The 15773-nt window shown below is 43.5% G+C and overlaps 1 protein-coding gene across 1 annotated transcript in view; it reads right to left on the bottom strand.

Annotated features, from left to right (window-relative positions):
- Positions 1 to 3981: 3981 nt before the first annotated feature.
- The window catches only part of XPO7 (exportin 7), a 42213-nt gene continuing 30421 nt past the window's right edge, over positions 3982 to 15773 (bottom strand). The window contains exons 19-27 of the mRNA XM_019641850.1: positions 13769 to 13857; positions 12830 to 12937; positions 10815 to 10897; positions 10382 to 10596; positions 10064 to 10202; positions 8131 to 8291; positions 7128 to 7226; positions 6437 to 6564; positions 3982 to 5576 (exon numbers count right to left, since the gene is read on the bottom strand). Coding sequence (XP_019497395.1) covers positions 5483 to 5576; positions 6437 to 6564; positions 7128 to 7226; positions 8131 to 8291; positions 10064 to 10202; positions 10382 to 10596; positions 10815 to 10897; positions 12830 to 12937; positions 13769 to 13857 — 1116 coding nt within the window. The 3' untranslated portion in view covers positions 3982 to 5482. The remainder of the gene's footprint in view (positions 5577 to 6436; positions 6565 to 7127; positions 7227 to 8130; positions 8292 to 10063; positions 10203 to 10381; positions 10597 to 10814; positions 10898 to 12829; positions 12938 to 13768; positions 13858 to 15773) is intronic.

The raw sequence follows: 15773 nt of genomic DNA, 5'->3' as shown, positions 1-15773 counted from the left end.
ATCATGATCTTTTTCATCTGGTCCCAGGACGTAAGGAGCACATTTTGGTTGCTGAGATGGGGAGAGAGTGGGGTAAAGACTACCTCAGATATTGTAGGGGAGACTTCAGAGAAGGAAGTGCGGCTGTTGAAAAGGGTAGGTGGGCAAAAGGCATGCAAGTCTAGACTGAATAGAGTTCTGCAGATCAGAAAAAGGCATGAAGGGCAGCCGAGTGGCGCGATGGTTAAGAACTGGCTTGGGACGCCAGAGGGCCCCGGTTCGGATCCCACATGTGGGCGACAGTGACACTGCCCTCTACAGCTAAGATGCTGAGCAACAGCTCAACCTGGAGCTGGGCTGCTGTGAGTCGCCTAGGCTGCAGCCCCTGTGGCAGTGGGTTGCCATGGGCTACCGTGTGTGGCCAGCAGCCAGCGTGAGCGGCCAGCAGCCGCAGTGAGCGGCTGTCCAGAAGCCGGCGACTGATCTGCCTTGCCTGGGAAGAGCGCAATGATGGTGCCAACTTGGGCCAGTGAAGCAGCGTCCTCCACAACTAGACTGAAGAACAAAATGACAGCAACTTGTCTGTTCCCCTTCCCCCAATTCCCCAGCACTGTTCCCATCCCCCTAATTCCCCAATAAAAATCTGTAAAAAAAAAATAAAATAAAAAGGATACTGAAAGAAAAAGGCATGAAGTAGGATGGGGAGACAGAGATGGCAGGGGCAACTGTCCAGCTGACTTGAAGGGTTCCACTACTGCATTTGTAGCTTGGCTGGTAGTTTATAACTTGATTTGCTTTTTGAGGAGTCCCAGAATACAAGCTGTTAAAGGCTGGGGAATTGGTTTTCTGATAAATAGAAAGGATAACGGCCTGTTATATTCCTAAAGAGGATGCTTTACCTTCATTGCATAATATAATCAGTCTTTCAGAGCTGAGGGGAGATGGCTTGGGTTTTCTGACTTTGAGACTGCTGCTCTTACAATTTGCCCACCTTTTTACCATCAGTCTGTACAGTGGCCCCTCTGAGCTTTACATAAGGCAAAATCTGTTGTCCAGTTAATCAGTTGTCATCCTGGGTTTGGTTGTCCTCCACACCTTAAGTCCAGACATATTTAATTTGGTATCCTTTGGCTGGGATTAAGATTCCTCACTTGTCACTATTTAATCCTTTGTAACCTAGTGGGATGGTTTGGGCCATGTGGGTGAGGCTGTATACTTAAGTCTGTTATGAGTTTCTGTCTTCACGGTTATCAAGCAGAATTTGAATACTGTATTTTGCCATGTATAACACACACTTTTTTGGACCAAATTTGTGAGGGAAAAATAAGGATACACATTACACATGGGTAGTACTAATTCCATTTCCCTGAAAGTTTGGGCATTATACATGGCAAAATACGGTAATGGTGTATAGCGCTTAAGTACTGTTCACAGTGTTTTGGATTTAGTTTGTACTGGTGAGGGAATCTTACACAAGAATGGCAATTAATTTGCCTTGCAAATGATGTTTTTTGCTTTTCTTTTGTTTCCTTTTTGGTCACTTACTGTCAAAAAGGTATTTGGCCTATAGTGGATGCTAAGTATTTGATGAATGAGATAGCAGCAGTCAGCCTGTCCTGAAAACTCTAAGGGTTTTCTGAGGAAGAATATTCCGAGCTTGATTCTGTCCTCCATTCTGATCATCTAATGTCCCACTGTCTAACAGCTGATTTGTTTAGTTGACCCACTGCTCCTGACACACACCAAAGTGGTTGACCAGTGAATTCCAGGGTATCAGAAGCGCAGGATAGGTGTAATAGAACTCAGGGATAAGCTCCAGAAGCAAGAATCCTCTTAAACATTAATTAGCACCTAACTGGCAGTTGTACTAATTGTGGCTGGTGAGTAATTTTTATCCTTTCAAATTCATTTTTAAAATATTTAAAGAAGTAGTACTTTTAGATAGTTGTAAACATTTATATTTTTCAAGGCCTTGCTATCAGATTTATGGTTTTTGCAGGTTCTCTGTAATTATCTTTGCTCTCCTTTTTTGCTTTGGCACTTGGGCAGCAATACATGGCAACACAGGTTTGTAGATTTGGCCAAAAATCTTGGGTGGGGGGAGGGTTGGCTGGTGGCAGATAGAATATAGAAGTGTTTTGGCTCTCTAGATTCAATTTGTTCCCAGTGATCACAGATACTTTGGAAGGTGGTCTGTTTCTACACTTGGTTGAAATTTCCTAAGGTACTAGAACATTTTTCTACTTGAGGGTTAAAAAACAAGTTCTTAAGAATAAGCTCATGCTTGCAGAATATAAAACTATTACTTCTTAGTAGGTTGTCACTTGTCATTGGAAAGGTGACACTTACCTGAAAGTCCTTACTCCTTGAATGACAAAAACCTAAAATCTGACCCTGAGCCAAATCTCTTCTTCCTTTGTCTGATTCATTCTTTAGTGAGAGTAGATAATCCTTACATGAGCAGAGCCAACAAATACATACATGCATACAATTTAATAATCTGCAGTGAAGACTTGAGGTGTTTTCTCATTGCAAAGTCTAAGTGTGTCAAGTAACACTGTCTAAAGCACTTGACTTGATGACCATAGTGCCCAGGATAGCTGAGAAACTAATGAACTCATTTTAACTGAATAAAACCTCCACATGATTTCTTGGGGAAACCAAAGTTTAAAGATAACTGGCATTCACATTTATTAGATTGAATCATGTGAAGTTAACTGACCAGGAAAAAAGGCCACTTTTTTGGCTGTCCCCTCTTGTAACTGTCAAACAAGAAAGAAACAGCTTCACTGTTTAAAAACTTTATGTGGTGGTGGACGAGTTTAACTATGGCACTTTGTCATGACTGGACTGCCCTTGGGCCACATTGAGGAGACCACTACCTCTGGTGCAGTTTCTTGCTCCTGAAATCATTTTTGTAGAAGGGGAGGGGTCTGGTTTTGCTGATCAGTCAGCATCTCAGGATAGTTGAGGAAGAGGGAGGGGGTCTCTTCAGGTACTTGTGAGAAATTTTTTTGTCTTATTTACTACAGAATTAGAATACCAGGTCACTGGGGTAATGTGACTGGAGTGTTTTGCATATTAAGGAAGCCCGAGCATTTTGTTATCATTAGGCTTAGAGACAGAGTTGGCTAAGATGAATCACTGCTATCTGACTTCTAGTCATTAGGATACAATTTTTGGCCTTTGAAGTAACTTGGGACCAAGATGGCGCCCAGAAGAGGGCAGACAAAGGCAGAAGTCCATCTAGACAAGAGGGGCGCTCTTGTCTGTGATTACATTGGATATGTATCTGTATCAAGGTAAGATTCCTATCTGTGCCCTAATACTTTTCAGTGTTCCAGCGTTTATGTCCCCTAATACCTAGGTACAACGTAGCATGGGGATGAGAAGTAGTCCCTGTTAACTATAGTGTTCTTCATTTGATAATTCTGGCCCATGAGTTCTGCAAAGTATTGTAGGAACTAACATTGTATCTTTGAACTTGTCAGGGTCTAATCCACATTAGAGGAGATGTCAGCCCATTAACAAAACTGGACTTTCTGCAAATATCACTTCTCTGCTGATTGCCATATTACCTGGAAGCTAGCAAAGAGGTGGAGTGACCATTTTTATAGTTGTGGACAACAGCATATATGTGTGAATATACAGTTTTTCTTCACTCACATACACAAACCCCTCACATTAGCATTGGTTCACCAGACTCTGTAGACACTTTTCAGTCACTTTTGTTTTTTAGCTTGAGTCAATGTAAATCTTGTTCAAAACGTTATGAAAAAATGTAATAAAGTCTTTACAGCAGATTATTAAATTGTATTGTGTGTGTATCAACTAAACCAATCATACTTTCAGTCAGACCTAGTCCAATGAGAAGGTAATTTTACAAGGTTGAGGGGTCCCTGTCATTCACTGGCTTTTAAGAATGCAGGTTTTAAACATCTTCATGTGTTTAGAGTGAGACAAGGCCCTGTAGACACACTAGACTTGATTGCTGAAACCAGGTCAGTAGAAACCATTGAAGTTTATTGGCGGTCACAATGCTTACACTGTATGCAGCAAACACCCTTACAAGTCTATCCGCAACCTGATCACGCAAGAAAGGATTCACCACACAGTCGCCAGAGGAGAAGGAAGGAAAAATTAATAGGCTTGTTTCTGGGGGTAGAGGAGAGAAATAAAAATAAAACCTAATTGATGAGTGTCCCATGGGCAAGAGCTGAACTAGAGATGCGTACAACTAGCAGCAACAATTGTGGAAAAAGTACAAGGCAAATAGCTTTCTCCATTAATTTTCCTCTGTAGGTTAATTTTTTTTTAAATATTCAAAACATTTATTATGGTTTTCATTTTATAAAAATGTATATTTTTAAGGGGGCGGGCGAATGTTAAATACTTCATGCTAGGCAGACCTTGTTATTAAGAACCCCTCCACTGTAATCACTTCCTCCAGTTCATACATTCATGAGTGCAGGGTACATATATAAATATCCACACGCGCACATCCACACACGCTGCCTCAAGGGCTGGGGAAGACAAAGTTATTGGCCACACGCAGTCGGGCCTCTGGTGGACTCATCCAGATAGCTCCAGAGGAGAGCAACTGGCTCCATCTCTTCTCTCGGGTCTCTACCTTGACAGAGACCAAGAACCCTAATTCATAGTTATATCCGACTTTTAAAAGCAAGAGGCATCTGTCTGAGGATGAGGGTAAGCAAAGTGGGAGAAAGGATGAAGCTAAGAATACCAAACACTTAGCTGGAGTTGTCTGTCACTGCAAGAGGCCAAGTGACCTAGGGCAGCATCTATGCTTGCAGGGGGGGATGGTGCTCCGCATGGCTTAGAGTTCCTAATAACAAGGGAAATACAGTAATAGGAAGTGATAATTTGGGGGCAAGGAAAGGGCAATAAGAAAAAATATACATTTGGAATTTTTACTTTTTTTTTTTTTTTGCCTCTCTACACTGTGTCACTAAATATATCTCTGCACGTTCACACATCCTCGTCCAGTAAAGCTTCAGGCCACCAGAATACACATTTTTTTCCTCACTCGCATACACAACCCCTCACATCAGCATTGGTGCACTAGACTCTGTAAAAATTTTTCAGTCACACTTTTTGTTTTTAAACTTGAGTCAATATAAACCTTGTTCAAAATGTTATGAAAAAATGTACATGTTTATACAAGGCAGGTTGTGGCAGGACACCGGGGGTTCTCCCCCTTTGGGTGGCCCCAGGAGAGGGGGCTGGAGTCTCACGTATTGTGTCTCTATCTCCTCCCACCACCCTTCCCACCCCATCCCCCAAGAACCAGCAGCGCCCTGCCCCCGAGTGAGTGCACTCACACCCCTATTCCCTGGGGAAACAGCTAGCTGACCTGTGCCATGTTCCCCACACCCCTGGAGGAGGGAGCCAGGATCAGCCAGGCTCTCTCCCGTGTAATTGTTCGCCCCTCTGAGCCAGACCAAAGGGACGCTGCTCTGTACAAGTAGAGTCCAAGGAGGTGTCAGCTCATCATATCATTGCTATTCACGCCGTAAGTGGAGTTCTTCATCGAGTCGTTGACTTCTCGACGGAATGCTGACAGGTTCTGGGTGAACCTAAGAGAGGACGCATGTAGGTTGGGGGAGTAGGGTGGAAGGGGAAGGTCTCGGCCTAAAACGTTTCTAGCAGACAAGGGGCACAGGCAGAATGTATGAATTGGTGGGTTCTGTTTCTAAGGTCAGTAAATGGGAAAATTGGGTTAGTTCTCTCCCCCGTTCTACTTGATAACTTCGTGGCAGGCCTCGAGATCTGGTCAGATCTGGGGGTCTGAGGCCCCCCTTGGGTTGATGGCAGCACAAAAGGAATACTACTGACAGAGGCAGGAAGTAACCTTCACAAAGGAAGAGGATGAAGCTACTTCATTTTTTAATGCCAAGAGGCTCTGGTACAGAGCTGTGCTGGCAGATATGGTAGTCCCCAGCCACACACGCCACTGTAAATTAAAATGCTGTATTTTAAACTAATGAAAATTAATTTAGAAAAATATGACTTTCAATTCAGTTATTGGAGACTTCTAAGTAAGTTTGGAACAACTTCAGTAGGGGAATCTACTTTGTCAACTAAATTTTATGAAATATAAATATAAATCAAGTATTTCTGATGAAAATTTAGCATCTGAACAGGATCCTGATGACTTAGTACAATAAAACTGTTTCAATTCTTAATTTTTAAATATTACACACTGACATATTTTGGATACAATGGGTTAAATGAAATATATTAAAATGAATTTACTGTTTCTTTTTCACTTTTTTTAATGTGGCTACTTAGAAAATTTAAAATTATTCATGTGGCTTGCTTTTCTATTGGACAGTGCTGCTTAAAAGGCCTTTAAAAGACAAAAACGCGCCCTTGTTGCAGTGATTTGAAAAGCAACAATTGCCTAGGACTCCCTGGCAGGGCCCTCCACACTCACCTGTCTCTGTTTTTTGTTAGAAGATTTCGCTCTATGCCTTCCATCAGGTTTTCGAAACACAGATGCATAGCCTGCTGCTTCTCCGGTGGCTGGCTGTTCACGATACTGTTCCTTAGGTCAGAAAAATACTGTGCGGCCAGGAGTGATACAGGGTAAGGAGAGAAGACGGGAAAGGCCGATTAGCCCTCCTTCATCTGCAGGGTCTAAGAGGTGTTCTTCGCCAAGGAGGAACGGAATATCTACTAAAATTGGATGCCTTTTTTTTTTTTTTTAATTCAAGCAAGCACCTGCAGGGTACTGCGTCTTTATCTTACTGAACAATCAAGAATTTCAAGTTTGTGAGCACTATCAGGGCCACCTGATCCAGATTCTTCTCTAGGAATCTCTAAACTTACTTAGGTTTGTTTATGGCAGAGCTGAAACCAGAACTTAGGTCGCAGGTGCTCTGGCCTCCAGGTATATTCTCTCCTTGTAACACTTCCTCATCCTTTACCTTTGAACTGCCACATGCTGACTTCTAACAGGTTAAGTGATTGTGCTGTTCAAAGGACGAATAGGATATGCTTAGACAACGGTCCGTTTTCCCTCTTTCACCACCGTGGATGTTTCTGTAAGCGTTTCTCACAGTGCCCTGAAAACTGCGCACCAACCCCAGCTCCTGGCTCTGGGCCCAGACAGCAGGCTCTCTTACCTTTTCATTAAGTAGTATCAAGCCAAGGAGGGGGCGAGACATAGACCACTGGTTCCTACAGTCTTCAAAGATGATGATGTTCAGCACCGTTGACAGCATCTAGAAAGGAGAATCTGAGGCAGTGACCTAGTGTGTGGCTACCCAAGATAGAATTACAGATTCCTAACAGAGGAGTTTATTAGGGTGATGGGCTTTTTCTGTCCAGGGTAAACCAAGTATTTTATGAAGCTTCCATTTTGTATCACAGGGTAAGCTTTTCTTCTAAGACATCTCCTTTCCTGTTCTTTAAGTTGGTTTGATAACCCATTTTAAAATGGACCTTCCCAGTTCACTTGGGTTTTGGGGACTGGGATGGGTCAAGCAAATGATTCTAGTGCAAAATCACCTTGCACTATAGCTCCTTGCACTTGTCTGAGGACATAGCTTTATAACATTTGGGGAATGTGAATTATATCACTGATTCCTTAGAGAACAATGTAGACAAGGGTGAGATTGGTTAAAATCGAAATAATTCCATTTCCTTATCTATTTTTATCTAGTATATTTCTGCAAATCTTATTTTTGAAAGATACTGCATGCAAATGAAGTGATGGTGACACATGGTTTGAGCTCTGTGTGCTTATTTCTCTTTGTCCGGCATTCTTTTCCTATTTTGCAAATGGGAGTACAAGCTTTACGGCTGGATCCTGCCAACTCATGCTCTGTTTCCTGCCACGGGTGAGAGAGTCACTGCCATGGAAGGAAGACAGTGTTCATGGGATAGGCCCAAAGCACAGGGGTTGGTGTGACACTCATAGCAATTCAGAACCTGATTTGTTTCAGATTTTCTAATCTAATGATTACTCAGCACACTCAAAATCTATTGCAATTTCACCTGGGCAGCATCACTCTGGCGAGATACTAGATTCATCCTCTTGCTTGCCGCCCCCCCCCACCCCTCCCTCCCCATAGAGAGGCTCTTCCACTGGGACACCCCTCACTGCCTCAGAACCCTCACGCTCACCTGCTGGATCATCTCCGGATGCTGCTGCATGATATGCAGGAAGCGGTCACTCTCCTGGTTCAGGGGCGTCGTCCTCTTCTTGGTGCTACGTGACAGCTGCTTGAAGAGGTATGTCACGATGTGGTCCAGGCAGGAGCAGCAGCCCGTGCATACCATGGTGTCTGGAGGCGAGAGGGGCAGGGGTGGGATAGAGCAGGCTACCGCGCTGCTGACGGTGCTCTGGGCACACACGCACTGCCGTCAGCTGAGACCCCAGAGGTTCCCAGTCAGACTGGCCCGCTGAGCCAAGGCCACTGTACAGGATCGCCTCCTGTGAACCTCTCAGCCTCATTACACGTCAAATTCTAAGTCTGAAAGTGAGTGTGTGATAATAATATAAATACTAGTGAAATTATGACTCAACGTGGTGTACATGCATGTCCTCTACTTCATAAAAAATAGCAAATAGTTCCCATATAGCAAGTACTTGTATTGATAGTGTTAGGTATCATGCTAAGGATTTTATACGTATTATCTCTAATTGGTCCTCTTGGGAACTCCAGGATATAGGAGTACCATTTTACGAGTGAGTACACCAAAGTTTGGAGAGGTTATGTGACTTGCTCCAAGGTCACACTGCTAGTATTTGGAAGGGCTGTGATTAGAATCCAAAAAGTCAGGTGTGAGCCCACACTCTGAGTTAGCTGGGGGATGTCATTAAACCCAGCTCAGTACAGCCTACCAACATCTGCAGTTGTTAGGAGGTTACTGTATTCTTTCTCTCTGAAGCATCTCGGCAGAGTGTAGGGTGGGGAGTTGGGGTGCGAGTGGGGCTAGACATGTATGTCTTTCACTAAGGTGACACTGCAGCATGGCCTGTGGACAGAGCTCTGACCAGGTGAGCCTCAGGCCAGAGGACTAAGGGATGAAGCCTTAAAAGCGTAAATCATTCTGTTTCCGTTTGCGCAGAAGTCCCTGTATTTTCAAGCTATAAAACAGCGTTCCAAAGCAGGGTCTGCTACCTTGGCTGAACCGCCCTAGATATGGCTGTGCACCCAGCTGGAGGTGAATGCAGACGTGTGGGAACTCACCACAGCACAACCCAAACATCCCTCTATGCATTTGCAACGTATCACGATTACTTTGCAGTTGACTTAATCTTCCTATGTATGTTTTGCTCAGCCTAATATAAAAATGTATTTTATTCTCTGAAAATATACGCACCTACTGAGATTGCTGGAAGGCAGCCTGGGGACAAAAAGGTTGACAGGAAGCAGCTGGAGAAGGATGCAAGAACTTACGGAGCTAGTGTATAAAGCTCTTCCACAGCCTCTACTGCCTCAGGACAGAATCCAAACACCCGCATCTGGCTGAAGGGCCCCCTTGTTATCCCCAGATGGGACCCTGCCTACCTCTCCCTCCAGCTTTGTTTCTCTTCACTCTTTTCTTGCACGGTGTGCAGCCATCTGGATTTCTGCTGCTTTCCTGACTCTAGGTGCTGGAACTTGCTGTTCCTGCTGCCAGGGAACCTCCCCCACTAACCCGGTAACGCCTGCTCAGCTTTTACACGTACGCTTTGATAGCAGTTCTCTCGGCCAGCCTTCCTTGACCCCACCTCCTCAAAAGCAGGAGTTCAGACAGCACTCCGTACTCCCCCTACTGTACTGGGTAAGGAAACAGCAGGTGTCTATTTATGTGTCTGTTTCATCCACCAGATAAAAAGCTCCTACAGGACAGGTCTGTGTTATCAGTCACCGTACCCTCAGTGCCCGAGCACACGCCTGCTCCTTTGGAAGGGAGCTAAGTTATCTGCTGGATAGGAGTGTACCCTGGAATTATGCACTCTGTGGGTAGGGCCAACTCCTCAAGGCAGTAATCCTTTTGGATACTGGGCAAGAGCCTCTCTTTGTTTAAAGTGGTGAAAGCCAACCACCCACCCCACCCAGGTGCTTACCAAGTGCAGTAAGTCCTTCAGATATGGAAGAGAGAATATACATGATGACGTGAGGTTCCAGGCTTGCAATAAAGTTCATGTGGTCCTGGGTCAGGACTTCCAGTAGTGAGTAGTAAGACTGGCTGAGTTTGGGGTAATCCTGTGAAGGGACGAACAGGAGGACCACCATCAGCTTAGTTCCCTCCAGATGGTAAAACAAAAGACCCAGTGGGAGCTAGCGTAGAGTTCTCCAGAGAAGCATTCGATCATGGTCTCAGGCCAAGAAAAGACTGACCATGACGAGGGGCTCGGAGCCTGTTGGTGAAGCGTAAGGCTTACCAGGAGATCACTGTGGGGAATAGAGAGGAGCAGCTTGATGAAGGTCTGGAGAGCGTTGTCCAGGGCATCGTCTCCATAGAGACGGAAGACTCCGAAGTTGACGTAACTCCCACTGAGAGCAGCTTTCAGCATGGAGAAGCAGATGGAGATGCCCTTGAGCTTCAGTGCATAGACTTGATCCTTTGGGACCTCTCCTAGTGTCAGGATGCGATTGCCTGAGTAGACGTGATATAATATCTTTACTCAACCACATTATAATTGATACTTTATATACCAACGCAACCCTCCTACCCAAAGGCCCTTGGAGCCAGGTGACACTGTAAGACAGACATATGAGCAACCTGGCGCTCTTGGCAGTGCCGTCCGGGCTACTGCACAGTGTGGCGACGGAGCTGGGTTTCACTTTCAGGAGGATGCTCCCCTAAGCACTCACCATACATTGTTATCATCTTGCTGGTTTCTCTGAAGAGTAAGATGCCATTGGGGGAAGAGACATCAAACTGGAGTCGCTGGGATCTGAGTAGAGAACACAGAGTCAGACGTACGCTGCTGGACGATGGTGCGCCAGGCTCTCCTCTGGGCACCATGGGCGCTTCTTTTTGCACTAACATGTGCCGATTACCTACCCTAATGTGAAATGACCAAGTAAGTCAAAGCTATCTAACCAGTGATACTGCTTATATCTTGAAGATCAACATGCTGGATTCAAGTTCTGCTGCTCACGAAATGAGCACATTTAAAGGACACAAAAAATGAGGCAGCAGATAAAATTATTCTCTTAAATTTCTGAATTTTATTTGATGAAAGCAGAGCTTCTACCACCAACACTTCTTGGTAGTACCAACTCACAGCCTTTAGACATTAACCTACATTTACCTTTACAGCTTCAGTGGCCACTGAGGGAGAGGTGTGAGCATGGTTACCACTTTCTAAGGGAAAATGCAAAGGGCCTGGAAATGCTATGACACAAGTCAGGCAGGGAAGGCAACCATTTCAAACAACCCGAGTTTTGAATTCTGACTGTTCCCCAGACCCGAGCAACGTTTCTTGGGTTTGCTCTACTTTTTAATGAGCTTCACTGACTCTAGTTGGAAGGCCTCACACGCAGGCATCCTTCTTGAGTCTTCTTTTCTTCCCTCCCCATCCTGACTCCATCAAGACCTAGTGCTACAATATGCCCCAAATCCATCCACTTCCCCTGCTTCCACTCTTGCCCCCTGCAGTCCCATTTCTCATGTGGCAGCTAGAATTATACCTTTAAATAATGTAAATGAGATCACTTTAACCCCTTGCTTCAAATGCTCCAGCAGCTTCCCGCTGTAACGGGCACACATACCCATTCTGTGCTCTTGCTGTACCAGGTCGCTGTGCGGTCTGGCCCCTGCCCACCTGCTTGACCCCACCCACCATGGCCTGCCCCATTCTCCATGCTCCTGCCAGTGGCATTTTTGTCTCAAGTACCAGCAAGCTCACCCCCTATACGACGTTTGCAGTTGTTTTCTATTTAGAATGCGCTTCCCCCTTCTCTCTGTAGGGCCACCAGCATCCTTTATCCTTCAGATCTCAGCTTAAGTATCACCTACTCTGAGAGGCCTTCTCTGACCCTCATGTCCTTCAGTGCCCGTTTTATAACCTTAATTTTTTCATAGTCCCTACCACTGTCTTGAGATGATTGTCCATACTTGTTTTACTGTCTGTCATCCCCCCAAAATGTAACATCTAAGAGGGCAGAGGTTTTATCTGGCACAATGGCTAAGAAACTGCAAAGAGTAGATGTTCTCAGGTATGTATTTTATAAATGAATTAACTCGTGACTATGGGCCTTGTGGGAAGCTATAGCTTTTTTGAATGTTACCCCCTCCTTCCCTAAGGTAGTTTTAAAAATTATTTTCTCAGCAATGCCTCGAGAGGCGGATAGACACACACACCTAAAATTCTAGTGAAGTTAAGGTGCTAGATTTTCCTTTTTCTCTCTCCCTAAATTGTTGGGCAAATCGTTCTCCTTTTAAGTAAATCTTTATCGATCCTGCTGCAATTTGTCTAACAAATACCCTTTTTAAGAAAGGGTATTCTAATGTGTCCTATATCACTCTCAATTGTCTCTATGAAATGTGATGGACAAGGCGTCATTAGCAAATGTTAACTTTTACATATATGGGCAGGGAAATTAGAATCTTGGTTGCTAAAGTCACTTCTTACAAGAATGTATATACCTTGAAACTCTTTTCAAAGTAACTAATTTCCTGCAAGCAGGTATGGCTTTGTGTGGTTGGGACACCCTTCTTTCAAACAAAAACATACATAAACTTCTAGGAGTTTTCAAATTTTGATAGCAGTGAACCTTACTATCTTCCACAATCTGCCCAAAACACTAGATAAGGCAAATTATCCTAGGGCTGTCTCAGATAGAGGGGCAGTTCTGCCCTTTGAAATCTTCTTCCTGCTTACCTATTATGAACTAATTCAGCCATCAGCTTGAGCACAGGAGTGGTACAGGCTGGATCATGGTACCACAGCTCAATCGCCCGCTGGAGAATTGGCATGTAGGATGGATATCTGCAAATGAAAAGCTAAGGAAGAATTCTGAATCCAGAAAGGTACAGAATTTAAAATAATTCTCTGCACTGGCCAAGCACAAGCTGTCAAATTCTAGTTTTCTAATTTCCTGTCTCTTGCTTGCTAATCTTAGAGTCTTTCTAAACATAAGGTGCTAAAGTGATTGTGTATCCTTCAACTTGTAACAGGCATCTACTAATACACTGTAATTTATATTGGGTTGTTAGAAAAGTTGTTACACATTTTTGCAATGAAAAACATAGAAAAAATACGTCACTTTTCCGACAACCCAATATAATGCCTTTCTTCTGAAGAGCACAATGTATTTCATACTGTTATTTACCCCTTACCATTTCTGTGACATGACAGGGAATCAGCTACTTCTGTTACGTAACTACTGGAGAAACAGAGGCACTCAGATTTGAAATTTGTTCAAGGTTATAAAGTCAGTAAGATTAGACTTTCTAATTCCTAGTATAGCTCTTTTTTTAGTAGATTGCGATGTCTTTCTTTTCCAAGTGTAGCAAACCTCATGTGTAACCGTTCCACAGTGGTCTAGTTTCACAGGCATTTGTATCTGGGACCCAGAAGAGAAGCTGGGAAACCACCTCATTTATTTCTCGGTCTCGGTGACCAGGGCAGGCAGCACTATGTCTTTAGACCACTATGGGATGGCAGCTTACAAGACATACGGCGGGCCTTCTGGGTAACTCTTCACCTTCTTTGAAGCCCCACCACTCCTCACCACCCCCGGCCACCCACTCCTTCCCCAATAACTCCATCATCCAGTCACACTTCAGTTAAGCCTTGCTGTGATATGTGTTAGGATACATCCATTCAAATAGCATCATGAAGCTGGTCTTGGCATTGAAGGCGAAAGCTATCCCTCTCAGGTCTCTTACTAGGCCAACTAGAGTTCGCTGTAGAAGGCAAAAATATGTTAAAATAGAAGAAAAAGCAAACCTATAACCACTTGATGGGCACTTCACCTATCTGTACTCAAATTCTTCCTCCCATCGTTCAAATATTCCTCCCCAAATATTTGGAATTGATCTCTTCCATGCTAGAATGAAATATTTTCTTTTGGAAAATTCGTTTTGGAACCTTGTTATACTAAGAAAAAGGGATGTTTCCTGGCCTATCACAGCAGAAATAGAGGCTGAAAAGTTTTAAGATATTAATGTGATACATCATACGTAAAAAGTAGAAAAGCAAAAAGCTTATTCAAAGAGGTACAAAAAAAGAAAAACAGGCAAAAAGGTCCAATCCAGAAGAAGTAGAAGAGCCACAGATTCTGAAGGTCTGGAACCACACCTAATGACACGAAGGTGCCAGCAGCACCACAGGACCTCAGATGCAGACTCTGCCAGGAGGACAAAGGAGTTTACATGCTGCCTGCAAACAAGGCTGACATGTCAAATCTTGGCGCCATCACGGACTACACTGTACTTTTACAGGAAAAGACTGAGGCCCAGAGGTCAAATAACTTGCCCGCAGCCATACTGCTAGGTGGCAAGAGGGCCAGGATTAGGACTCCAGATCTGATGCTCTTCCTCAATAGAACTTTTCCTTGTGGGCCTGGAACAGTAATAAGGCTGCTCTTTAAAGCTCATAGTAATCAGTTGGCTAAAGGATGTAGCACATTTGGGATCCTGACTCATTTGTCAAAAATGACTGTACTTCTGTTAACTGCCTGCTTTAAGTAAACAGTTCTGTTCCTAAACTGATACCATAAGCTCCATTTTCAAGTCTAAGACATGGTCAGTCTAAAAGACTTGTTACATGAGGTGTGACAAAGATATGGTAATGGTTGTAGTTCATGGCGATGGTGGTTCTTTCAATTAATTTTACTTGCTTTGTATAGAACTAATGTAATAGGGAAACGGGCTGATAGTCACTGATAGCCCTCAATTATCCTTGATATTAGTTGTCAGTCTAGCCTACATTACTGGTAAGTTCTACACTAACTTAGCTTTGAATGGTAACCACCTCAGACCCCAAAACACTGGTATAAAGAGGAGAGAGAGGTGGACGAAGTGGTGTCGCTCCCTGACTTCCCTGCTGACTTGGAGACAGAAAACTAAGAGGCTTTCTAAAGATGAAAAAGAATTTTAGAATGTCAGGTAAAACCTGGCATTTGGGTAGAGGGGGTGGGGGTGGGGGCAATACCCCTGGCTATTTGGTGGCTCTAAAATGCAGTCTGTGTCATTATTAACACAGCAAAAACATCTGACAAATGTTAATAGCATAGTGTCTTCTAGCTTTGGTCCAGAGATCTTATAGCGAAGGACAGCAGGTGTGCATGAAGCAAGAAGATGAGGAAAGTGAAAACTTCAACATGACAATTCCGAGAGCCAGAAATCAATACCTAAAGGTCACTTTAAACTTCCATATATATGGAAATTTGTAAACCCTTCTAAATGATTCATGTGCCAAAGAAGAAATCTCAATGGAAATTAGAAAATACAACGAACTGAATGGTAATAAAAATGTTACATATCAGAATTTAAGGATCCTGGAAACTTGTTTCACAACAACGAATATACTTAATGCTATTGAACTGTGCACTTATGTATGGTTAAGACAGTCAATTTTTAGGTTATGTGTTTTTTACCACAATTAAACAAACAAACAAAACTGCTGGAAGAATATACCTAGAGGGACATTTATAGTTTTAAATGATTCCATTAGGGAAGAAGAAGGGCTGAAAAGTTAAGAAGTTAGAGCAACAGAATAACCCCAAGGAAAATATATGAAAATAAAGATTAAGAGTAGAGATGAATGAAATAGAAAACACAGATAAAATAGAGGTAAAACAAAGCAAACAAATTTTTTT

This window comes from Hipposideros armiger, unplaced genomic scaffold (assembly GCF_001890085.2).
Source record: "Hipposideros armiger isolate ML-2016 unplaced genomic scaffold, ASM189008v1 scaffold_64, whole genome shotgun sequence".
NCBI lineage: Eukaryota > Metazoa > Chordata > Mammalia > Chiroptera > Hipposideridae > Hipposideros > Hipposideros armiger.
This window is presented reverse-complemented; position numbering and strand designations above follow the sequence as displayed.